This window comes from Neoarius graeffei, chromosome 8 (genome assembly GCF_027579695.1).
Source record: "Neoarius graeffei isolate fNeoGra1 chromosome 8, fNeoGra1.pri, whole genome shotgun sequence".
NCBI lineage: Eukaryota > Metazoa > Chordata > Actinopteri > Siluriformes > Ariidae > Neoarius > Neoarius graeffei.
The window spans coordinates 81799917-81825153 of NC_083576.1; the positions used below are offsets into that span (position 1 = coordinate 81799917).

Sequence of the window (25237 nt, forward strand, 5' to 3'; positions counted from 1 at the left end):
CTCTACATCCTTTACACGGACGACTGTCGATCTGGGATGGACAGCCGTCATATTGTAAAGTTTGCAGATGACACAGTCATTGTGAGTTTGCTGAAGGACAATGAGACATCACACGGCGCCATCATAGACTACTCTGTGAACTGGTGTCAGGAAGCTTTTCTGGAGTTAAATGTGACTACAGACATGTGTATTGATTTTAGGCACAAAGACTGTAACCACACCAAAACAAACATCAATGGGAAGGACACTAAAATAGTCCAGCAGTACACGTATTTGGGTTCCATTATTGATAATAAGTTTTTAACAGTAACACAGATATGTTGTGAAAAAAAAGACAGCAATGTCTATACTGCCTCAGGAAGCTGGCAAGGTTTAATGTAGATAAATTTCTAATGACTCTCTTCCACAGATCCTTCATTGAGTCAATATTTACTTTTTCAGCCATCTGTTGGTATGCCCTACTTAGGCCATGTACACACGTAGCCGGGTATTTTTAAAACCGAACATTTTCCCCCCCTCCGTTTATAAAAATGTTTTATCCACACCACCTCGTCTTTGAAAAAAATCCCTTCCACACATAACCGAACATCTGCGTTTTCAATCACATTCATAAGCATTCCAAACCTGTAGATGGCATTATTTCCCCAAATCCTACCCCCTAATCACATCAGAATAGCCCTCTGTTGGCGTCACTTCCGCCTAAACATAAAACATGGCACCAAGCTCGTTCGTCTGGACAGACTCGGAGACAGAATTGCTTCTAAACACAATTTTGGAGTATAAACTTCAAAAGACGCAAGAAAACGTTGATTGGGAATCTTATCAGTAGTTGGGCTTCTAAAATTAAACATGTAAATAGCACCTGCACAATAATTAACGCTTTCAAGGCACTACTCCGATCCATTACTCTTTGTCCATGCTTAATCTGGCTTCTGCAGTAAACAAAGGTCGCACGTTTGACGTCAGGGCAGATTTGTTGTCATTTTTTTGGCGCAGATTGTGACGTTCTAAAACGCAAACCTCCGGTTATCTCTGCCTACACGAAAAGGCATACACGGAGTTTTCAAAAATCTTCACTTTGCCCGGAGTTTTTTTAAATATTCGTTTTTGATGTGTTTTCATGTGGATGACAGGCCAAAACGTAGAAAAATATCTTCGATTTAGCAGATACCCGGCTACGTGTGGACGGGGTCTTAATGTGAAACAGAAAAACGCCATGTCTAAGGCCATTAAAGTGCTGATGACACGAACATGACTCTATGCAATTTCTTAAATAAACTATACAACATGGCAAACATGTTAGATTTCTGTTATAATTACGTGAAAAGAAGCTGTTGTTACGCGAATATCCAACTTTTAATTGCACAGCGCAAGAAAACTGGGTCCGTGGCTCGCGGCCATGTTGTGACGTCAGCGGAAGAACACGCTGCGGTTCACTGGCTGTCTACTCAATGGAAATGGCGCATGAAAACGCCGGTGAACTCTCTAGCTCTTCCTCTTCTGGGAGTCTAGAATTGTGTTGTGAGTGGGATAGATCGGAAGAATCAAGTGATGACGAACACGGGTGCATCCAACCGTACAGGTTTGAACCTGTTACTGTGCAATCTGAGAGCGACTCCGACCCCGAGATGGACAGCGGACAGGCAGACAGCCCAGCATTGAACACCACAAGGTTGGATAACAAGGACTGGTCGGTCAACCCGTATTTGTTCAAAATGTTACGGAATCAATATTTTAATATTGTGTATTGTTGTCTTGCATGTGTAAACACTGCTTATATCATGTAAGCCGTATACTACACTGAATACATAGTTCCTAATGGAGCATGCAAACGGCTAACATAATAAGCTTACGACTATGCCTGATCCGTGATACATTTAGGATAATATTGGCAGGCACGTCTTCTAGTTTATGGCTTCTTAGTCTTATCCTTGAATGAAGCAAAATATTTGATAACCTACATCAGCGTAAGCAAATGACAATCTGTAGCCTACTTGTCTGGCTAAGTTAGCTTTCCCTCAGTGTTTGCTTTGAGAAACAAATTCTTTCAACTTGGCAATAAGAGACCACAATGCAAAGGCAAAATACTACAACTGCTACTACAAATCTGTCACATCAACAAACCAGGGTACTTGCTACCGTTCCCTAACAACGCATGGCAAAGGGTAAAGTGTAGTGTTGCTACGAGTACTTGCTAAAGCCTCCGGTGGAAGATCCTCGATGTGCTGATAAGACATACAGTTCTATATAACACACAAGTGTCACGATAATCACAAAACAGATGCAAATTGTTAAAATACCTAATTTTTAAGCGATCATGTATTGATCTCTTCCGAATAGAATCTATGATAGCCTACCCTCTTTACCCTTTGCCTCTCGTTGCTAGGCGGCAGTTACATGAAAGCCGCAAGCTTTCACAAGCAAATACATGACTGATATCATGCTGACTTTATGATTACATTTATGATTATCATGAATGTGTACTCTATGATGTGTACTCTATGAGCGCTCTGGAGCGAGTCACTTCCAAGATGGCCGCGCAGACCGCATGGTTACTATTTTTAGCATCATGTCGGAGCACTCTATAGCTCTACGTACCTTTATCTTATGTCGTTTCTCAACACATGTTCTGACAGTTGGACTGTCTTTGGAGGAGTCGCCTTGTCCCAGGCGACTGCTGGATCCGGCATAGCTACTAGTAGACCCCCTCCGGAATACTGTAGGCAATGCTTTTTTTTGTGATTAATATTTTTATTGATTTCAAAAATTCAAAACATACAAAGTACACAATTACACAAAACAGCACTCACTCTAACACAGAAAAAAGAAAACGACATAGAAAATAAAATAAATAAAATAACACATTGATAACCTAAAAAAAAAAGGAAAAACAACAACAAAAAAAAAAAGGAGGGAGGCCACACTAGGGAGTTACATGAGTGTCATACGTTTGCCACAGCAAAGGGGGGGGGTGGCAGTAGGGTCTGTAGCATTCTCAACCATCAGTGTTATTTATATATTGTAAGAATCCACGCCATTTGTAGTAATACCAGCCTGGTCTGTTCAATTGGTCAAAAGACACTTTTTCATATGCCGCCACCGTGGCAAGGACAATGTGCCAGTCTGTGATTGAAGGTGCATGTACAGATTTCCACTGCTGCATTATGAGTTTTTTACCAAGCATAATGGCTGTCTGGACCCACTCTGCATAGACAGCAGGAAGACAATCTTCTACAACGGATGGGTCGCCTAGTACAAATAAACGCATACAAAACGGCACTTCTTCGCCAATAATTTTCTCTATACATTCATGAATAGCTGTCCAGAACTGCTGGATTTTGGGGCAACCCCATAACATGTGAATTAACATCCCATCCTCTGTACATTTCCAACACGTTGGGTCAGCTGTCAGCTTAGCTTTGAAAAGTTTAGTGGGAGTCCAGTACATCCGATTGATTATTTTAAACTGAACAAGTCTTGTGCGTAGGTCACGTGCCAAATTCTTTAAATTGTGTATTACATCTTTCCACTCGTCATCTGAAAAAGTTACATCTAGATCCCTTTCCCATACTGCCTTCAATGCAAGCATAGAGTGCTGTTTTTCTAACAGCATTGAGTAGTATACAGATGCTTCATGCCCCATTCCATATCGTTTTATAATCTGAGAGGGGGTGTCTGCACTAAAAAGAGCTGATGAGGTCTTAAATGTGTTCTTTAAGAGACTGTGTATTTGCATGCATCTCCAGTAGTTACGTTTCTGTAAATGAAATTCAGTCTGTAGGTCAGCAAAAGATTTGAGAACTTGCCCCTCATAAAGATGGCCTATTGTTAGAATACCATTCTGTACCCATTCTTTCCAATAGAGTGAGGATTTCCCTATCCGCAAACATGGATTGTACCACACACTAGATGAACTGTTTAAAAAAGGATTAAAATCAAGAATTTTTGCAACTTTCCTCCAGACTTCTTTAAGACATGAGATAACAGGATGATTCTGAGCAGTTGGGGGAAGTGAGGCTGATAAATACAAGTTCAGATTAAGATCAGAGCAATAGTGAGCCTCAGCCAAAAACCACGGTGGAGCTCTTTCTGGTGGGAGAGACCATTGTGCCAAATGACGCAAACAGAAAGCATAATGATAAAGCAAAAGGTTGGGAATTCCAAGACCCCCCTGGCCAACTTTGAGTTGAAGTTTTTTAAGTCGGATTCTTGTTCGTTTTCCATTCCACAAGAAAGCATTACACAACTGTTCACACCTGCGAAACAAGGTAATTGGAAGAGTTACTGGCAGAGACTGTATAATATAGTTGAATTTAGGAGCTACTGTCATCTTCAAAACATTAGCTTTGGCCCACAGGGACAGATGCAGGGGAGACCACCTTTCAATGTCTAATTTAAATTTCTCTAGTAGGGGTTCCATATTCACTTTCATAATGTCTAATATTTCAGGTGGAAACAGTATTCCAAGGTATTTGATGCCTTGACTGGGCCACCTAAAGTCAGCTGGATGAAACAATGTTTTTGGACAGTATGATGTCAAAGCAAGAGCTTCACACTTTGACCAATTAACTTTATAACCAGAGAGTCTGGAGAATGAATCGATCAGGGAAAGTAAAGTAGGGATGGAGATTTCAGGTTGTCTGACAAAGGTCAAAATATCGTCGGCATACAGCATGATCTTATGAGTCGCAGGGCCTAGAGATATACCCATAAATTCAGGCTCTGCGCGAACGGCAGCTGCCAGAGGTTCTAAGGCCAGAGCAAAGATGGCTGGCGAGGCAGGATCACCCTGCCGAGTGCCCCTGTATAGCCTGAAATAGGGGGAGATGAGGCCATTAGTCATTACGGCAGCCGCCGGTGTTTTATAGACTAGATGCAGAAGATCAAGAAACTTTTCACCAAAGCCCATGTGCTCAAAAACCAGAAAGAGGTACCCCCACTCGACCCTGTCAAACGCCTTCTCAGCGTCCAGAGACAGGGCCGCAGTGGGGACCCCATCATCCCTAACCGCCCACATTATGTCTATCAGACGTCTCAAGTTATCAGCAGAGTGGCGATTGCGTATGAAACCAACTTGATCAGAATGGACCAGAGAAGGAACAACCTTGTTGAGTCTGTTAGCAATGATTTTAGAAAAAAATACGGCTATCATAGTTAGTCAAAGATATAGGCCTATAACTGCGACAATCAGTGGGTTCCTTTTCCTTCTTCAAAATTAGTGTAATAACAGCTTGTGATAATGTGGGTGGAAATTTACCTTTATCAAGAGAGTCCATGTACATATCTAACATAAGCGGAACCAGTTCGTTAGCATAGCTCTTATAGAAGTCTGCTGTAAAGCTGTCAGGGCCAGGTGCTTTACCAATAGGCAGGGATTTAATTACTTCCTGAATTTCAGTAGCTGTTATTGGCATGTCTAAAAGTTGTTTCTGATCAAGTGTTAAAGATGGAAGATCCAAACCATTTAAAAAGGATTCAATTTCCGCCCTGCCTACATTTGATTCAGAGTTATATAGATGTTCATAAAACACTAAAAGTGTTATTAATGTCAGTAGGGTTTGTACATAGCACCCCCTGCTGGTCACATATGGCAGGTATAGTACTATATGCTTCTTGTTGTTTTATGTAGTTGGCTAACATACGTCCGGCCTTATCACCACCTTCAAAGAATCTTTGCCTGGCTCTAAATAGTGAAAATTCCAGTTTCTGAGATAATAAAGAGTTGTACTTATATTTAAGCTGGGTGAGTACACATAGGTCTGACATGTTGGCTTTAAAAATTGTTTCTGCTTTTTTCACCTCTGTCTCCAAATTAACAAGTTCTGCTGCTTTTTCCTTCTTTTTATGAGAAGCGTATTGAATGATGAACCCCCTAAGGACAGCCTTTAATGCTTCCCAGGTGATGCTGGAATATTTGTTTCTTTAAACAGGCTAATCTGCTCCTGCAACTGTAACTTGAAAGACGCATCTTTAAGTAGAGAAGAATTGAATCGCCATCTCTTGGATCTGTATATTTTATTTGGTTGTTGTATGGTAAGGGAGATGTCTGCGTGATCCGATATTAAAATGGAGCCTATGGCGTATGCCTCTGTATACGGGATAAGAGAGTGAGAAATTAGAAAGTAGTCAATCCTGGTATATACTTGATGATGGGCAGAATAGAAAGTATAGTCTCTTCCATTCGGATTTAGTAGTCTCCATATGTCCACTAAGCCCATGTCTTTACAAATATTAACCAAAATATCCACAGATTTACGCTGTTTCGAGTTTGATGGGCGACTACGATCCAAGACCATGTCAAAAACCTGATTGAAGTCTCCTCCAATAATGACTGGGTAGTCCTGTCCATTCCGAATCTCTGCTATTTTACATTCTAGATTACCAAAGAAAGACGCATCATCCAAATTTGGGGCATATATATTTACAAGAATATATGGTTGCCCACTAATTTCAGCCAGCATAATGATCATTCTCCCCTGGTCATCCATGTACAGCTTGTTATTTCGAAATTGTAAATGTTTATGAACTAGTATCGTTACCCCTTTGCTTGCACTAGAGCCCACTGAGTAGGCTCAATTACATGCCCAACCCAATCCCTCTGTAATTTTTTGTTGTCTACTTCAGAGAGGTGAGTCTCTTGGAGGAAAGCGATATCACATTTTTTAGTTTTCAATGCATTAAGTATTTTTTTCTCTTCACCAGCTGACCCAAGCCCTTCACATTCCAACTACAGAACCTCCGCCCCCGTTAATGATCATCACAGTTGCTCATGCATTACACTTATAGATAAGCAGTGACTTAGTGCGGCCTCAAAACAAAACATAAAAACACAGGTAAAAATACAAATACACATAAACACTAGAGTATACACTCTAACTAGAGTGCAGATCTACTCCACTAAACACCCAACTAATTGTCCGTGAACACTCACTTTCAAGGCTGCTCAAACTTCCATACCATCAAAAAAACAGAAAAGCCCCACTACAAACAAACATCGCCTCGCATAAAGTTTCCTTTCCCATCAATAAAGTAATCAGAAGCACAAAACATAAATGGAATACAGTTTATGGCTCCCATCCATCAATGACTGACTCAAAAAATAGCCTAACTGTTTAAGACCCCAGTAAGCATTATCAAAATCTCCTTCAAATAAAAAAGGGGGCAACAGTAACATTTCTTTTTCCATTTAGTAGGCTAATTAAGGTGCATAAAAACATGAATGTTACAAAAATATTTATAACTCCCACCTCCCAGTGACTAACTCAAAGAATAATTAAGTCATTGAGCCCTTATACTTTATGATCAAAATCCACTTCAAAGAAAAGATTAGCAGTATGTTAGAACAGTCCACTCAAAAAGTTGTCCAAATGTAAACATAAACGTCCTGCAACTGCTAACCAGTTATTTGTTATCCAAGCTTTGTCAAGGCATCAGACTTACATCCGATTGATGAATTCCATGGCTTTGCCCGCGTCATCGAAGTGCCAATCTTCCTCGTCACCCTCAGGGAAGATTTTCAGCGTCGCTGGATAGGCAAGCACGAACCTTATGTTGCGCTCCTTCAGCTTCTGCTTACAGTCTCTAAACTTCTGACGTTTCTTCTCCACCGTTTTAGTGTAGTCCGGAAAGATGTTGATGTTGTTGTCATCCCAGGTTAGTTGCCCCTTCTCTCTCGCCACCGTTTGAATATGAGACACGTCTTGAAAGTTCAAAAACCTGGCAATGATAGCCCTCGGTGGGCGGCCCTCAATATGCGCCGCCAATCTACGATGTGCGCGTTCAATGATGAGCCCCTTCGGAAAGTCTGTACCCAGAATCTCCGGTAGCACCCGTTCCAAAAATCTGGCAGCATTACCCCCTTCACATCCTTCTGGAAATCCACGAATTCTCAAATTGTTGCGCCTGCTCCTCGCCTCCAAATCATCCACCAGTTTCTGCAGCGCCACTACTGTAGCTCCGACACAAGGGCAGGAGGATTAGCTATGAAATTTTCAGTGGCATCCTCAAGGGAGGAAAGCCTAGCCTCTACGTTGTCTAGACGTTCGGAATACACTTCCAATTTCTCGTTTATGGCTGCAGTTGTCTGTTTAATCTCTGCAAGCGTCTTCTTCTGGGTAGCGTCCATCTGCTTCAAAAGTTGATGCATGTTGGCTACCTCCGTTGCCAGTGGATCAGTGGTTCTAGGAACGCCATCTTTGTCAGTGCTAGCATGAAGTTTTTCGCCATCGACACCTTTGGGTTTACTGGACTTGCTTCGAGTGTCTATTGTCGATTGAGATGACATAATAGTAGGCGAGGGTTACCCACGTTGTAAAAATTGCAGATTAGTAGCGGTAATCTAAATTAAAATAAGAAATGTTAAGATGGTATCTGGAGCTCTCGTCTAAGCAGCCATTCCCCAGCGAACGTCACGTGACCCTCGTATGTCGTGCAGCTATCATACTGTAGGCAATGCTGATGGTAGCAACACACGTTTGTGCTGAACTGAACACCCAAGAGATTCCTTTAAGCTGGGAAGGGTGTCAAAACAATCCAAATCGAAGTGTTCAGAGCACAGGACGGATGTTGGTGAGGGCTCCCACTTGTTACGAGTGCGCCTGACTTGCTTCACCCACTTCGCATGCACCTCGGGATCTCTGGGAAACTTGAATAAACTTACCCCATCCTTGTGGGTTTTGGAGCAAAAGCCGGCAACACAACGCGAAGGCATAATAACTATATATATTATAATAATGTATAATAATAATAATACTAATAATGATAAACTGAACACCTCTCGCATCAACAACAAACTGGTAAGTTAGGAGGAAGATTCTTTTGCTGACGTCATATAGCCCCTCCTCCTCTTTCGTCTCCTGGGTGCTACAGCCCCGTCAAATTTGCCCAAATAGCCACGTTTTTATCATAACTTGTAAAATATGCGCCTTCGTGAATTAATATATGGATCATTGGGAATTACTTTTTATGTTATAAAACATCGCCAAAGATGTCAAAAACGTGTCATCAGCACTTTAAGGTGTGTAGTAGTGTTACTGGTGTTCAACAGAAAAGTATGTCCGCACTGTATGAGGAACAAGTAATTAAGAAGGCTGAATCTGTCCTGTCAAATTACATCCATCCTCTGCACAGTGAATTTCAGGCTTTGCCCTCTGGCTCCCATTTCAAATATCCATTAGCCAGAACCAACAGACAGAGGTCTGTGCGGGTCGGATTTTTCAGTCCCGTGCAGTCCCGCTCCCGCAAAGAATTATGATTTTCAGTCCCGCTCCCGCCCGCCATATTTTGTCCCGCATGATGCAGACGTTCGCGTTATTTCTCAGGAAAGTTCTTGTCTTGACACAGCGTGATGGTGCCCCGCCCCCTACTTTGAGTGGATTTGATCATAAATATCTACAGCTCACGTTCACGTTTGTTATTATTTACCTTGTTTCTGAATTCGGAATGTTGAAATGGCAACATGTAGACCTAATAATAATAATTATTTAAGTAGGCTAATCATTTAAGTATGCGCTCTCCCGTGGTGCATCTCCTATGAATAATTAGTGTGAAAGGAGAGACGGATCGCACTCTTGAATTTATTCTTTTAGTTACATTTCTTTTCAGTTGTTTTTAGCAGCAGAAGGAGACAAACGTTTCGGCTGTTGCCTTCGTCAGTGTCTATAAAAATAATAATAATAATAATAATAATAATAATAATAATAATAATAATAAACAATAAAAAAAAAAGACAGGCGAACACGTAATTCCAAGTGGAAACTTGGTATATTTATTGTTCAGCCATAAAAACATTAGGCTAACCCAGTTTACATTTGAGTCCGATTTCAGGACTCTTGACTTTTTAACGGTAAATGTACCTCTTTTTAAAGCAGCACTTACTTTTGAAGCACTGTGAGCTTCAGTAGAGGAGCTCTGCTCTTCTGCCTTGATCGGAGATCTCAAACACGGAAGAGGAAAGGAATCGGAAACGTACGGGAGTTATTTATCCTCTCCTGGATCAGAATCAGAATTCTGATGACCAGCTCATCTAAGGTGTCATTGAGGCATCATGTTAGTGTGGGTCACTGGAGGCTGGGTGTGAACGGCGAGTCATTAGAGTGATCAAAGGATTGCCCGTGAGGGTGATCAATGGCAATCTGACTCTCTCTGCAAATTTAGGCATCTTAAAATGTTTTTATTAATGCCAAATAAAATATCCAGCACAAATTATATATGATAGACATAAATTAATAATTTATAAATTTTATTTTAAACACGTTTTTAGTTAGCAGGACTGCAGCTTATCACCGCTCCCACCCGCATTGTGCACTCCCGCTCCCGCCTGCAATGAGCTTTCAAAATTTGTCCCGCGCCGCACTGCTTTGCGGCGGGTCCCGCGGGACTCCCGTGGGAGTGCAGGGCTCTACCAACAGATATAAACACTCCTTTATACCTTCTGCCAGGCTTTTAGATAGAGGGGCGTCTGGGCGTCTTTTCGACGCCCTGTACTGAAAAAAACAAGAAATTGGACGCCCTACTTTTTAGTACGACGCCCTAAAGACGCCCTAATATTTCCGCCCGTGTTATGTCCGGTAACTTAGCTGAATATGTTAAAAAATCGCCGAGTCTGAGCTTTCCGAGGATCTACAAGCTTTGTTGACACCGCCATTTTGGAAATTTCAGAAGTCTCGCTTTGACAGCTGTCTTTCCCGAAGACGCCCAGGGTTACCATAGCAACAGCACGAGCCCAGAGTACAAAATATAGGCACCCGCCGCAGAGCTACAGAAACACGCGTTTCTATGGCTGCACTAATTTCAAAGTTGTGAGAGCCCTCGTTATAAATAAATGGGTTATTAAATAAATTTGGTGTACAAAGCACTTGTAATATGCGTTCCCAGAGCAGAGGGGGAAAAGATGTATGCCTAGGAGACACTGGCATAAATATCCAGACAATATAGCCGTAGACTATATTGCCGCAGCTAAATGTGGAATGTAGTCTATAGAAAACCGGCCTTACCTGACATGTTATTTATCCCGAATAAATCCTTTTAACAGTAAATAACACATTTTCATGCAGATTTTCCCAACATTACAGGCTACGTAGTGGAGAGTGTGGTAGTCGAGCCGGCGGGTAGTATTTCTAGTAGGCTAAACAATAATCAAATACGACACGTTCTAAAGGATGCTGGGATTCCAAAGAACGCACGTGAAAAGGACGAACACGTGGGATATTTGGTAAGGAAGATAGAAGATAGATTTTTCTGAGTTTTTTGGGCATGACAGGAAGAAAATGAAGAAAAGAGGAAGGCAAACAACGATTTCCAACTTCTTTCAGAAGAGAACTCATGTAAGTTTTTTTTTTTTTCTTCTGTAACTGTTGATAGGCTTGGAATGTCAAAAAACTATCACAATCCCATAACTAGACAGCCAGGTTTCTTGCATGAATAAATAGGGATGACCGGGGTTGGTTGTCACAAGTTATGGTTGTCACATTCGTCATATCTCAGCCACCATAGGGCGCTGCTCAATTCCACCAAGATAGAAATGTTTAGAATTAGTACTGGGGTCATTCTACCTGAAAAGTTATTGTGTGTTGCATGCATTTCAAAGGTGAGAACAATTTGAAGGTTTTTCATACCTAAATGTAAATTTTTAGTACCTTGGTTTTTACCTTCTAGCTTTGTAATTAATGGGTTTCTATTGAAAAAACGAATACCATTATAATGTTTGAAGACTTAGCCATATTTCCTGTGTGTTTTATTCTTTGTTATACTAAATCTTTGGACGCTAGCGGCTTTGAAAGCAAAACTGGTCAGCCGGGGTTGGTTGTCACACTGTGTTCGGGGTTGGTTGTCACATGTAATGCAATTGCAATAGGTGCACTACTGACTGAGACAAACACAGCTACAACAAGCTTTATTTATGTAGTATTCTGCGATCAGAAAGCTTTATAGCTAATTTGTCATGCTTAATATGCAACTCCAGCTCAAAAAATCCCAGAAATATACCCATTTTAATAATAATATTCATTAAAAATATACGCAGTTTGCAGTGTATTTTGTTTTGGTGTTCCCAAAGTTGATATTGTATTACCAATCTGTTATACCTACATGAATTCCATGCCGGAATTCGACTTCGCTGCCGCCAGAAAGTTGTACCTCAAGGCCCCCAGGCGGTTGTAAACATACTGTTGCCAGTGGACTGTTGCAGTGAAACCATTTTGTTTACATTAAGACATTAAAGAAAGTTGTTTTACCTAAAATGAATCTGGCTTGAATTTTTCCATGCACACATGCCTCCCCCCAGTCTAGCCTTACTATTGATACAAGAATGTTGTAACAAAGGCAAAAACACTTGGCTGTATTGCTCAAAATTTGCTGTCAAAATGAAGGAAATAGCATTTGAGAGCATTAGAAATTTCAAAATTTTCCGGGGGAGTACCCCCGGAACCCCCTAAAACACTCGTGCCAGCGGCGCTCAACGCGCCGCTACACCTCGCCACATACAGTGACACCTGCAAAAAAGTTAGACTCCCTAAAAAAAAATCCTGCCTAAAAGCCTGCCTTCTGCTATCCAGTTACTGAACTTTACTAGGAAACAGAGATAACCTCTACACCCCCCCACCACTTCTTATTCTATTTATTATTTTAAATTCTGTGTTTTGAAATGTTTTGTGGAAATAAATAATAATAATAATAATAATAATAAAGTTCGGCGGCACGGTGGTGTAGTGGTTAGCGCTGTCGCCTCACAGCAAGAAGGTCCGGGTTCGAGCCCCGTGGCCGGCGAGGGCCTTTCTGTGCGGAGTTTGCATGTTCTCCCCGTGTCCGCGTGGGTTTCCTCCGGGTGCTCCGGTTTCCCCCACAGTCCAAAGACATGCAGGTTAGGTTAACTGGTGACTCTAAATTGACCGTAGGTGTGAATGTGAGTGTGAATGGTTGTCTGTGTCTATGTGTCAGCCCTGTGATGACCTGGCGACTTGTCCAGGGTGTACCCCACCTTTCGCCCGTAGTCAGCTGGGACAGGCTCCAGCTTGCCTGCGACCCTGTAGAACAGGGTAAAGCGGCTAGAGATAAGCTTGAGATAATGCTTCGGCAGCGCATTGATACGGAGCTCAGATATCAATGCGCTGCCGAAGCGCGCAGAAGGTGTTAGTACGCCTGTCATTATAGTGCGGACTTTCCATAGCATAGAAAATCGCCACGTTTCAATTTGTTTAACTGAACTTGTTTCATATCACTGGTCATATAAACCTATGTAAACAGGAAAAACGCGGAAGAGTTTGGTTGCATCTAACTACAGCCCCAAAAAATACCATTGGCCATACTGAGCCTAGCTACATTGCTAACAGGAGTGACAGCGCGTCTGACTGACTGGGAGGTCGCGCAAAGCTCGGAGAGGTATGGAGCAGCTCGTCTCAATTCAGATAAGAGCATATTTCATTATGGAAGTACAGTGGACTGTTCCTTTAAAACGTGGAACAGTCAGAAGTCCACAGACAGAAGATCTGAGGGAGCGGGAGGGGCAGTACAAAAGAATTAGCTCACAGAGATAGGAAGGGGCGAAACCATGAAGAGCTTTATAGGTTAAAAGCAAGATTTTGTATTTGATCCGAGAGATAACTGACAACCAATGCAGTTGCTGTAAAACAGGAGTGATGTGAGCAGTGCGCTTGGTGAGTGTGAGGACTCTTGCTGCTGAGTTTTGGATGTACTGTAGGTGATTGAGCAATGTGGCAGGGAGACCATAAGAGAGAGAATTGCAGTAGTCAAGACGAGAAAAAATAAATGCATTGACCAACATTTTGGCATCAGTTTCCAAGAGAAAAGGACGGAAACATGCAATATTGCGGAGGTGAAAGAATGCATTCTTAGTAATTAGTTTAAGATGGGGTTCAAACGTAAGGGTGGAGTCAAAGAGAACTCCAAGGTTTTTTATAACTTGGGAAGGACTAATAGACACACCATCAACATCAATAGTGAAACTGGAGAAATTCTGAACCTGTCTTTTGGTACCTACTAATAGAACCTCCGTTTTGCCAGCATTAAGTTTAAGGCAGTTCTTATGCAGCCATTGCTTAAGGTCAGTGATGCAAGTCCTTAGCAGCTGAACAGAGGCTATGGAAGGGGTGATAGTGATGTAGATTTGAATATCATCAGCATAACAATGAAAGTTAAGGCAATGGTTACGAATAATCTGGCCTATAGGAGAAACATATAAAAAGAAGGGGGGCCAAGGACAGAACCCTGAGGCACACCTTGAGCAACAGTAGCAGTGGATGATTTATGAACACCAATAGAAATAAACTGTTGCCTGTTTGCTAGATATGACTGAAACCAGGATAAAGCTAAGCCAGTAATACCAACAGAAGACAGTCTGGAAATGAGTCTCTCATGATGCACGGTGGCAAAATGTATTATTTTAAATTCTGTGTTTTGAAATGTTTTGTGGAAGTGTGTGTGTGTGTGTGTGTGTGTGTGTGTGTGTGTGTGTGCGCGCGCGCATGCGTGTAAATATGGGTGCTACCACTGCAAAATAATTGCCCTATTGGAACAAATAAATATATGTTATTTACCAGCTGGGAGGTCTGTATTGTGAAATACCATGACCGAGGTCCTGAAAGTACGGAGCGAGGCCCTCTGAGCCAAGGTCAGTATTCAAGGCCGATGTCACGGTACTTCACCATACGGACCAACCTTAAGCTGGTAAATAATATATTAATTTTTTCTTTACCAAATTCTAACAGGAAACGAGAGCGCCCGAAAGGGAAAACCGAGCAGAGGCAAGCCGCCATTTTGAATCCTTATTCACAGCTGTAATGCAAATAGCTTCCTCCTCGGTATGCAAGTGCACTTCCATGGCAGGAAAAAAAAAAAAACTAAATTTTGCCGCCTATGTAGTCCCCTATTTATACAAATACGAGTCATTCAGGATTCAGCCATGTTTTTGTTCGGCGTTAGCAACAGTTGCAGGTTTTTAGCTTTCTCCTGAAAGGTTTTCTTTTATTTCTTCTTCCTCAGGGTAGTAAAACTCGCTTTCGCTGTGAAGACTGTCGTTATCGCTATCCATGCTGTAAAATTAATGCTATTCTCATGAGAAATGCTGGCAAAAAATAAGATTTTTATAATATTATAAAGAAAATGTAACCTTTAACTCAAGTGAATTTAAAAAAAAAATCCCTGACTAAGAAATAATTATTTTTCATAAAATCACCTGTTCCACAATTATTGGCACCCATAATTTCTAGAAAATAAATGTAATTGAAGCATTTCTGTCATTTCTACTGTAGTTTATAAAAGTTGATCAGAGTATCTAGGAGCCTTTAATTAGTAATTCATCACATCCTGTTTCCCTGGGGTATACATATGATGTGACACAGAGGCCTATTTCTCTTATCCACTCTTCCACATGAGAAAGACAAGAGAACACACCATTCAAGCAAGGCAGATGTGTGTCGACCTTCATAAGTCAGGCAATGGCTACAAGAAAATAGCCGCTCGCCTACACCTGCCCATATCTACAGTCAGTGGAATCATCAAGAAGTTTAAAACAACTGGAACAGTGGCAAACAAGCCTGGACGAGGATGCAAGTTTATCCTGCCACCATGCACAGTGAGGAGGATGGAAAGAGAAGTAAAAAGTTCTCCAAAGCTCACTGTTAGAGAATTGCATCAAATAGTAGCGTCTTGGGGTCACAAAGTCTCCATAACAACCATCAGGCGCTATCTACATGCCAACAAGCTGTTTGGGAGGCATGCACGGAAAAAGCCTTTTCTCACTTACAAGCATAAACGTAAACGTCTGGAGTTCGCTAAGTGGTACTGGGACCATGTGCTTTGGTCAGATGAGACCAAGATAGAGCTTTTTGGCAACAAACACTAAGTGGGTCTGGCGTAACACAAAAGATGAGTATGCGGAAAAGCACCTCATGCCCACTGTGAAGTATGGGGGAGGATCGGTGATGCTGTGGGCCTGTTTCTCTTACAAAGGCCCCGGGAACCTTGTTAGGGTGCATGGCATCATGAACTCTTTGAAATACCAGGACATTTTAAATCAAAATCTGGTGGCCTCTGCCCAAAAGCTGAAGATGGGTCGTCACTGGGTCTTTCAGCAAGATAATGACCCTAAACATCTGGCCAAATCTACACAAAAATGGCTCACCAGACACAAAATCAAGCTCCTCCCATGGCCATCTCAGGCCCCAGACCTCAACCCAATTGAAAACCTGTGGGGTGAGCTGAAGAGGAGAGTGCATAGGAGAGGACCCAGAGATTGTGCAAAGGTCGAATATCCCTCTCTCTGTATTCTCCCATCTTGTGAAATGTTATAGGAGAAGATTAAGTGCTGTCTTGTTGGCAAAAGCAGGTTGTACAAAGTATTATCAGGGGTGCCAATAATTGTGGCACACATGATTTCATGTAAAAGAATTATTTCTTAATGTGGGATTTTTTTTCCCACTGAATAAATGCACTTGAATTAAAGGTTGGATTTTTCTCTTTTTTTGCATTGTTGTCCTACATTATTTAAAAAAATGTAATTTATTAAAAGCCTAAGAACATATCTTAACGAGGGATGCCAATAATTGTGGAGGGCGCTGTAGCTGTCAAAGGTCTCGGACTTAAAACCGGTTACCGCTGTGACGTCACACGCTCAGGGCTGGCTGGCTCAGCGGGGCAGCTCGAATGCCAACTTTGCAGTCAATTTTAACTCTCAAAAATATATATTTTTTATTCCCATTGATGCAGCATACAAGAGTCAAGGATGAAGATACTATCCACTCAGAAATGTAAGTTCTGCGTATCCCCTTTAACACTATAGAAAATGCTATGTGAGATGAAACTGTGTGCATCATCCACCATACCTTATTTCTCAGGTATTTTGACCGGCTGCGAATGTCTGCGTTGAGGTGCGAGACGTGGATGAACTTTGAGACCCCGGCTTCCCGTGACATCTTTGCAATCTGCTGAGGGATGGTCACGAACACGTCCTCGAACTTGTAGTTTCTGCAGAGAGCAAAACAGCACATATAGCAGACTCCACCTCAACCTCCAATACACAAACACACATAAGCCCTGCTTACCTGGTCTCCCACTCTTCTCCCACCAAGTTGATCACAACATTTGAATGCGCTACTGCTCTTTTGATCGATTCCTTATCCCTTGCATCCCATTCCTGAAACAAAAAAAGCAAGACAATAAATGAGGGACACTGATACAAAGGTCAAAGGATGCTGCTGCGCTGATATAATGCCAAGTGCACCACATCTCGCACTAAATGACTTGTGTTAGCTTGTTTGGTGTTGTAGGGGTCCAGTGCACACTACAGGATCATTTGTAGATAAGGCATTCACAGTCCGACTCCTCACCAAATCCTGTCTTCTCAAGAAAATAACTGCGAGAGTTGTCTATCACGGGACTATCACAACTTTATACAGAAACAAGAGGGGAAAAAGGAGAGAGAGAGAGAGAGAGAACATGGAGGAAATATTGGTTGGCAAGATGCATGAAGTGAAAAGAAACATAACTATTAATTTTTTTCGCAGTCTGGTTTCCATCAAATTGTGCACTCCGATTGGCTCGCGAGCAGTCCAGAAGCCTACGATACGGACCCCGGTTACAGACCTTTGTCAACTTGCTCGTTCACAGCAACGAACATAGTAGCAATTTTTTGGCAATATTTACTGTATTTTCGCATTTCTCAGTATAATAGCATTAATTTTACAGCATGGATAGCGATAATGACAGTGTTCACAGCGAAAGCGAGTTTTACTACCCTGATGAAGACGAAACAAAAGAACCTGTAACTTGCTAACACCGAGCAAAAACATGGCTGAATCCTGAATGACTCAATTTTATATAAATAGAGGACTACATAGGCAGCAGAATGTAGGTTTTTTTTTTTCCTGCCATGGAAGTGCACTTGTATACCGAGGAGGAAGCCATTTGCATTACAGCCGTGAATGAGGATTCAAAATGGCGGCTCGCCTTGGCTTTGTTTTCCCTTTCGGGTGCTCTCGTTTTCTGTTAGAATTTGGTAAAGAAAAAATATATTATTTTCGGCCTTGAAAATACTGACCTCGGCCCAGAGGCCTCGGTCAGTATTTTCAAGACCTTGGTCATGGTATTTCATGATACGGACCTCCCAGCTGGTAACTTACTGTATATATCATGTGCCAACATGTCATTTTTACTTTTACTATTCTTAAAGGAAAAGGCAACTTTTGTACAAAATCACCACAAATAGATAGATAAATATATAAAGTAATCAATCATGGAATTTATAGAGAAAGAACAGACCGCATAACAGTATCTTTTAACTTTTAATAATATGGGCTTGCGCTGAGCTCAGCGAAGATGCGTTCCGCCATATTGATCTACTGCGTGACGTCATGCGGCCCACCACTGAAAAGAACTCTTCAGTGCTTCATGGTAATAAGGTAAAAAACCAGTACAATCGCTTCTTCAAAGTTTCACCAAATGGTTTTATTTATGCAACTTAAAGCTCATAATACTGTATAACTTTGGTTGAGTAAAAACACGGAGCAAAAACATGGCTGGATCCTGAATGACTCCTATTTGGATTTGTCCTACCAAGCCTACTGCGCATGCGTGAAGCGGCTCGGCTCGGTTTTCCCTTTCGGGCGCTCTCGTTTTCTGTTAGAATTTGGTAAAGAAAAAAATAAATATTTACCAGCTTACCGGGTCCATGAACATAAATCTGACAGCTGACAAGGTCGGGATATAAACGAATCGAATACAAGCCACCCGCCGGGACTCCTAATCACAGTGATCTGTCTGTAAACACTGTTTTCATGGGCCCAGTGACATCACAGATCAGAGGGAGGCGCATTAACGAAAGATTCTGATTGGTTTATAGTTGCCCACAATCTCAAAATGGCTGCCTCCTCCAACTTCGACTCCTCTGTGTCAATTCATGATTTCAAAGTTAAAAATATTTTTTCATGTTCGATATATAATGGAAATAATTAACGGAATTGATTACGTATATGTTTTTCTCCTATTACACACCTGGTTTTGTACAAAAGTTGCCTTTTCCTTTAACATGCTAAAAATTTCTTTCTTCAAATATCATGCTCACATTTTGTCCTCACTCTTCTACAGACAGACATGGATGATGCACTGAATTCAGGGATTTGTTTACATCCAAATCAGGTAAATGGTGGCGGAATGGTAAAGGTTGGAGAAGCAGCTTTGGGACCAAAAGGTTGCTGGTTTGATTCCCTGGACCAGCAAGAATGTCTGAAGTGCCCTTGAGCAAGGCACCTAACCCCCAACTGCTTCCCAGACTGCTCTGGGTATGTTGATAAGAGTGCCTGCTAAATGTCTGTAATGTAATTACAGGATGCCCCCCCGACCAAAAGTATTTGGACAAACTAACTGTAGGAGCCCAAACAGGAGCCTAATTGCAGTTGTGTGATGTTCAAGTAATTAGCATTGAATAATTTACATTCATGGGTGAAACAGTTAAATAATATTGGCTGGCTTTGAGTGGTATATCAGATATATTCCATTCAACTAGTATGATACTGAAGTCGAAAACGACCAACCAGGGAATCAAACCAGCAACAAGTCGAAGACGAGTTCAATATCATGCTAGCTGAATGGAATACATCCGATATACCATGAAAAAAAAAGCCAGCCAATATTATTTATTATTATTATTATACACACACACACTTTACAGTATATCAGCATTCTCGAAGGCCAACGCTAGCTTACTCGCGACTCGGTGCGGTTAGCATGGCACTGCAGTCACTTTCCAACCGGTGTAGTGTTCATCAGTAGTGTTAGCAAAGGCCAACGCTAGTGCAATCAAGCCAATGCTATCGAGAGCTAGCAGCACAGGCTAACGACTGAGAAACTAAGATTTCTATCTCCAAACTCTTCTTCCACACTGCACGCTTGCTACAGGATTTCTCACTCAGACTTAGGGGTGGGCGATATGTATCGTCTGCAATGTCATCGTGAATGTTGTTTTGACGATGTGTAATTTTGCATTATCGAGTTTTTTTAATTAAGCCGCCAAAAATCAATACAGAGCGGAGACAGTGCTCCTTCTCACCACGGCGCCATGCCGTCACAGCGCCACACCAGCCTTAAAAAAAAAAAAAAGTACAGCACCATCATCTAGTGTTTTCGCGCTTGTACAAAACCCTTGCACGAGGCCCACGCTGGCAGCAGAAAGGCAGCTGGAGAAAATGCAGCACGAACAGGCAGCATCTGACTCTGAGGCTGGGGCCACCACCTCAGACGATTTAGTTCCAAGACGGGGGTCTACTTCTCTGGCATGGAGATGGTTTGGATTCGAAAAGACCGATGCTGTTCAGGACAATGTCATTTGCAAGATATGTCGCAAATCTGTTGCTGTCAAACAAAGCTCAACGACAAATCTGTTTCACCACCTGCGCACCAACCATAGCAAGGAATACGAAGAATTTGTGAAACTTCGAGACTCCGCTCAACAAAAAACAAGCACCGGTAAACCACCTGTTCCACATAGGCCAACACAACAAACGCTGGCTGAATCATTCAGCAAAAAGGTGCCCTACGACAGAAGAAGTCAGCGATGGCAAGACATCACAAATGCGATCACCCACTTCATTGCCAGGGAAATGTTACCGATGCAGTTGGTGGAGTCAGACAGTTTCATTGAGCTAGTAAAAGTCCTAGACCCCCGCTACACAGTGCCAAGTCGAAAATACTTAAGTGGGACTGCTCTCCCCACCCTGTATGACAACACCCGCAAAGCTGTGGCAAGCGAAGTGCAGAGCCTAAAATACTTCGCAACAACAACGGATTTATGGTCGAGCCGAACAACAGAGCCATACCTTTCATTGACCATCCATTTCATCGATGAATCTTGGCTACTTCGGAGTTACTGTTTGCAGACATCCTACTTCCCAGAGGCCCACACAGGAGAGGTCATTGCCCTGGGCTTGAAAGATGCCCTCGCATCCTGGTCGCTGCATGAAGAGGCCATGGTCTGCATGACCACGGACAGCGGCGCCAACGTTGTCAGTGCACTCCGCATGAATGACTGGAAGAGGCTACTGTGCTTTGGGCACCGGCTTCATATTGCAATCGGTGAGTTTAAATGTCATTATTGTTAATTACTGCATTTAATCTTGAGTGTGCACTCTTAAAACACGTGTTGAAAATAACACAACTTGCGTTGTTTTTTAACACATCTCTATGTCCAGATTGGGACAACAGAACTTTTGTTCATTTTAACACATTGTGTGTTATTTGTGCAATTTTGGTGTTAAACATTTCTGAAATATAACACAACTCTTGTTGAAATTAAACTTGCACAAAAGATGTGTTGATTTCCAACACATTCGTTTTAAGAGTGTGTCAATGTCGAAATTGGACATTTATTATAATGTATTTTGATATTTTATGCCATTTAATTTATTATTATTATTATTATTGTTGGCGGCACGGTGGTGTAGTGGTTAGCGCTGTCGCCTCACAGCAAGAAGGTCCTGGGTTCGAGCCCCGGGGCCGGCGAGGGCCTTTCTGTGTGGAGTTTGCATGTTCTCCCCGTGTCCGCGTGGGTTTCCTCCGGGTGCTCCGGTTTCCCCCACAGTCCAAAGACATGCAGGTTAGGTTAACTGGTGACTCTAAATTGACCATAGGTGTGAATGTGAGTGTGAATGGTTGTCTGTGTCTATGTGTCAGCCCTGTGATGACCTGGCGACTTGTCCAGGGTGTACCCCGCCTTTCGCCCGTAGTCAGCTGGGATAGGCTCCAGCTTGCCTGCGACCCTGTAGAAGGATAAAGCGGCTAGAGATAATGAGATGAGATGAGATTATTATTGTTGTTAAGCAGGGAACTGTGATAAATAATATGCCTGCTGTACTACATAAAATTAATGGAATTTTAAATGGTCATGCATGGTATTATAAGGCTGTTATTGATGAATACATACATAATGTAAGTAAAAGCAACTAACTAACTAAACTCTCAGAGTGCGTTGTGTAGAAAGCACACAGACACACATTGAATAATCCCTATCTCAAGTTCACCTCTGCCATTCAGCTAGTAGTATCAGATGCTTACAATATTGTTTGGCGCCATCTAGTGGCACACTGAACAATAGGGACAAAAAGGACAAAAGAAGCCTGTTGCTCCATTCATGGCAATGATGTACTCTTTCAAATATTTTCCAGAGAGAAGCATGCGTGATACGAAGATAGACAGCCATTGGTGTCTGCAAAAAGGTGATGGGAGCCTTTTCCAACAGCTGGAACCTGAAAAAAGCACTGGTTGATGCCCAAAATCAGATGAAGCTCCCTGACCATAAACTCATCACGGAATCACCTACAAGATGGGGCTCAAGACAGCGCATGATCGAGAGGTTTGTTGAGCAAGAAAAGGCCATTCGACATGTGCTGGGGGGAGACAAAAAGCGCAGGCATCTCCTCCCTTCATGGCAAGATATCGATGTGCTGGAGTCAGTGAGCAAAGCACTTACGCTACGTTCACACTGCAAGGCTTAATGCTCAATTCCGATTTTTTTGTGAAATCCAATTTTTTTGTGAGGTCGTTCACATTAACAAATATATGCGACTTGTATGTGATCCTCAGTATGAACGAAAAGCGACCTAAAAGTGTTCCGCATGCGCACTGCAGGATACGACGACGTCACACGCAGTGAGCATGGCCAGTGTTTACGGAAGTAAAACCGCCCGGTTGCGGTATGACCCATCCAATCTAGCTTGAATAGCTGTATCCCCCCAAATGGAAATCAGCTCCCTAACCTCTGCATCCTTCCATTGAGAAGATTCAGAACCTTCACAGCCCGAAGCATCCCTCGCATTGATGTCATGCGCACGGGCGCAGATACGTTTTTTGAACTGGGGGGGACAAAAAACTGGGGGGGGGGGACAAAGCTGCCAGCAAACCAACCCCAACCCCGATATGCCTGTCAAACTTGTTGTTAGTAACCATAGCAACCAAGCTCGAGCTCGCAACCTGTGCAGTCTGCGCAGCTCAACCAACCGAATATCAGTCTTTGTTTTGTTTTATGTGAGTTGTTGCAACTATGTATACACTGCTGTGCACCTCAATAAACCGAATGGTAATTAGTCTTTTGATTTTTCCGTGAGGTTTGCCTTATGCAAAGAAAGACAGCATAGACGTTTTTTCCTCCCTATAAGTGGGGGGGACCGAACGAGGTGAATTTAAATATGACTCGTCCCACCCTCTATCTGCGCCCGTGATTATGCGCCATGTTGTTGTAACTTTTTTTGAGAGACCCGCCGCCTACTTCAGCGCAGAATAGTGACGTTTGTGGCTTGCTGATGACGTGTAAGTCGGATGAATGCGACCTGGCGGTTCAGACTGAACTCGCATATGAAAAGAGCGGATAGGAATCGGAATTAGCACCACATATCCAAACGGCCTGGGTCGGATTTGAAAAAATCGGATCTGTGTCGTTCATATTGTCAATAAAAGATCGGATACAGGTCACATATGGGCGAAAAGATCGGATTTGAGTCACTTCAGCCTGCAGTGTGAACGTAGCCTAAGTCCCCTCCTTGAATTTACAGATGCCCTCTCAGGTGAGCAAGTAGTTACCATCTCCTACCTGAAACCGGTGCTCTCATTGTTTAACTCAGAGGTCCTGGCAGAGCAGTCTGATGACACACAGCTCACAAAACAAATAAAAAAAATCCATTTTGGATTACCTTAACTCCAAATACAGAGATGACAATGTGGATGGCCTTCTAAGTGCGGCATCCACGCTTGACCCACGGTTTAAGAACCGCTACAATGATGATGATCAGACGATTATGTCCACAATTTCATCTGAGCTTATGGCTATGGCAACTCAGGAAGAGAGCAATGCTCCAGGCCCTTCAACTGCAACAGCTGAAGGTGCCACTGCAGCAGAGGGTGTAGTAGAAGGTGACGTTGAGCTACCAGCCAAAAAAAAAAACAAAGAAGTCTTTTGGTAGTTATTTCAAAAAGTCAGTGAGAGAGGAGAGGGAGTCTCAGGCTACTGGCATAGAGAAGGAGATTAAGAGCTACCTTCTGATACCAGAGGTGGACAGTGATGTGAACCCCCTTGAATGGTGGAAAACCCAAGAGATAAATTTCCCCAGGCTGGCAAAGGTGGCAAAAAAAGTATGTGTGTGCCCCAGCCTCCAGCAGCCCTTCAGAGAGAGCATTTAGCACAGGTGGAAATGTTGTGACCTGTCACCGGGCTTCACTCAAGCCTGATAGTGTGGACAGATTAGTGTTTTTGGCACACAATTTGAAGTGAACAACCTGTTGGCCTAGAATTTTCAAAGGTTTGCAAAGTTACTGATGTCTGTTCCTAACTTTGATGGCATTAAGTATTTTTTCTGTTTGAGATTTTTCTTTCCACAATTTTGTCATTTGTTTACAAATCTCAATGTTTTCAATATGACTACACTGTAGTTTATTTATTTTTATTTAATAAGTTCTAAGTTATTTCTTATTTGGATATTTAAGAAAATGTCTTTTTTGCGTGTTTGTTGCACACTCCTGGAAGAAATTGTGAAGTTTAATGAGCACTTTCTGTTGATTTGCATCGCTCAATATGTTTCTTTAAGATGTGTGGATTGTTCAGAAGAAAAAAAATTGCCTGGTTGCACTTTTATTCAATTGAATTATTCATTTTTATTCATTTAAAGTTGTTTAAGAAAATAAATATGGCTTTTCCTTAAATACTTGTGTCACTGCAATGATTCTTTTAGTCACTGTAATTATTGTAATCTTTAAGCAAGTGTTTTTTTTTTAATATCGTCAAAATATCGTTATCGTTAAAATCCTAAAAAATATCGAGATATTATTTTTTGCGGGCGGCACGGTGGTGTAGTGGTTAGCGCTGTCGCCTCACAGCAAGAAGGTCCTGGGTTCGAGCCCCGGGGCCGGCGAGGGCCTTTCTGTGTGGAGTTTGCATGTTCTCCCCGTGTCCGCGTGGGTTTCCTCCGGGTGCTCCGGTTTCCCCCACAGTCCAAAGACATGCAGGTTAGGTTAACTGGTGACTCTAAATTGACCATAGGTGTGAATGTGAGTGTGAATGGTTGTCTGTGTCTATGTGTCAGCCCTGTGATGACCTGGCGACTTGTCCAGGGTGTACCCCGCCTTTCGCCCGTAGTCAGCTGGGATAGGCTCCAGCTTGCCTGCGACCCTGTAGAAGGATAAAGCGGCTAGAGATAATGAGATGAGATGAGATTATTTTTTGCCCATATCGCCCACCCCTACT

General features: G+C 42.3%; 1 protein-coding gene across 1 annotated transcript in view; it reads right to left on the reverse strand.

Moving 5' to 3' along the window:
• ndufa9a (NADH:ubiquinone oxidoreductase subunit A9a) overlaps window positions 1–25237 on the reverse strand; it is a 61769-nt gene that overhangs the window by 23033 nt on the left and 13499 nt on the right. Inside the window, exons 4-5 of the mRNA XM_060928347.1 lie at window positions 17058–17149; window positions 16839–16980 (exon numbers count right to left, since the gene is read on the reverse strand). Of these exons, the coding sequence (XP_060784330.1) occupies window positions 16839–16980; window positions 17058–17149 (234 nt within the window). The remainder of the gene's footprint in view (window positions 1–16838; window positions 16981–17057; window positions 17150–25237) is intronic.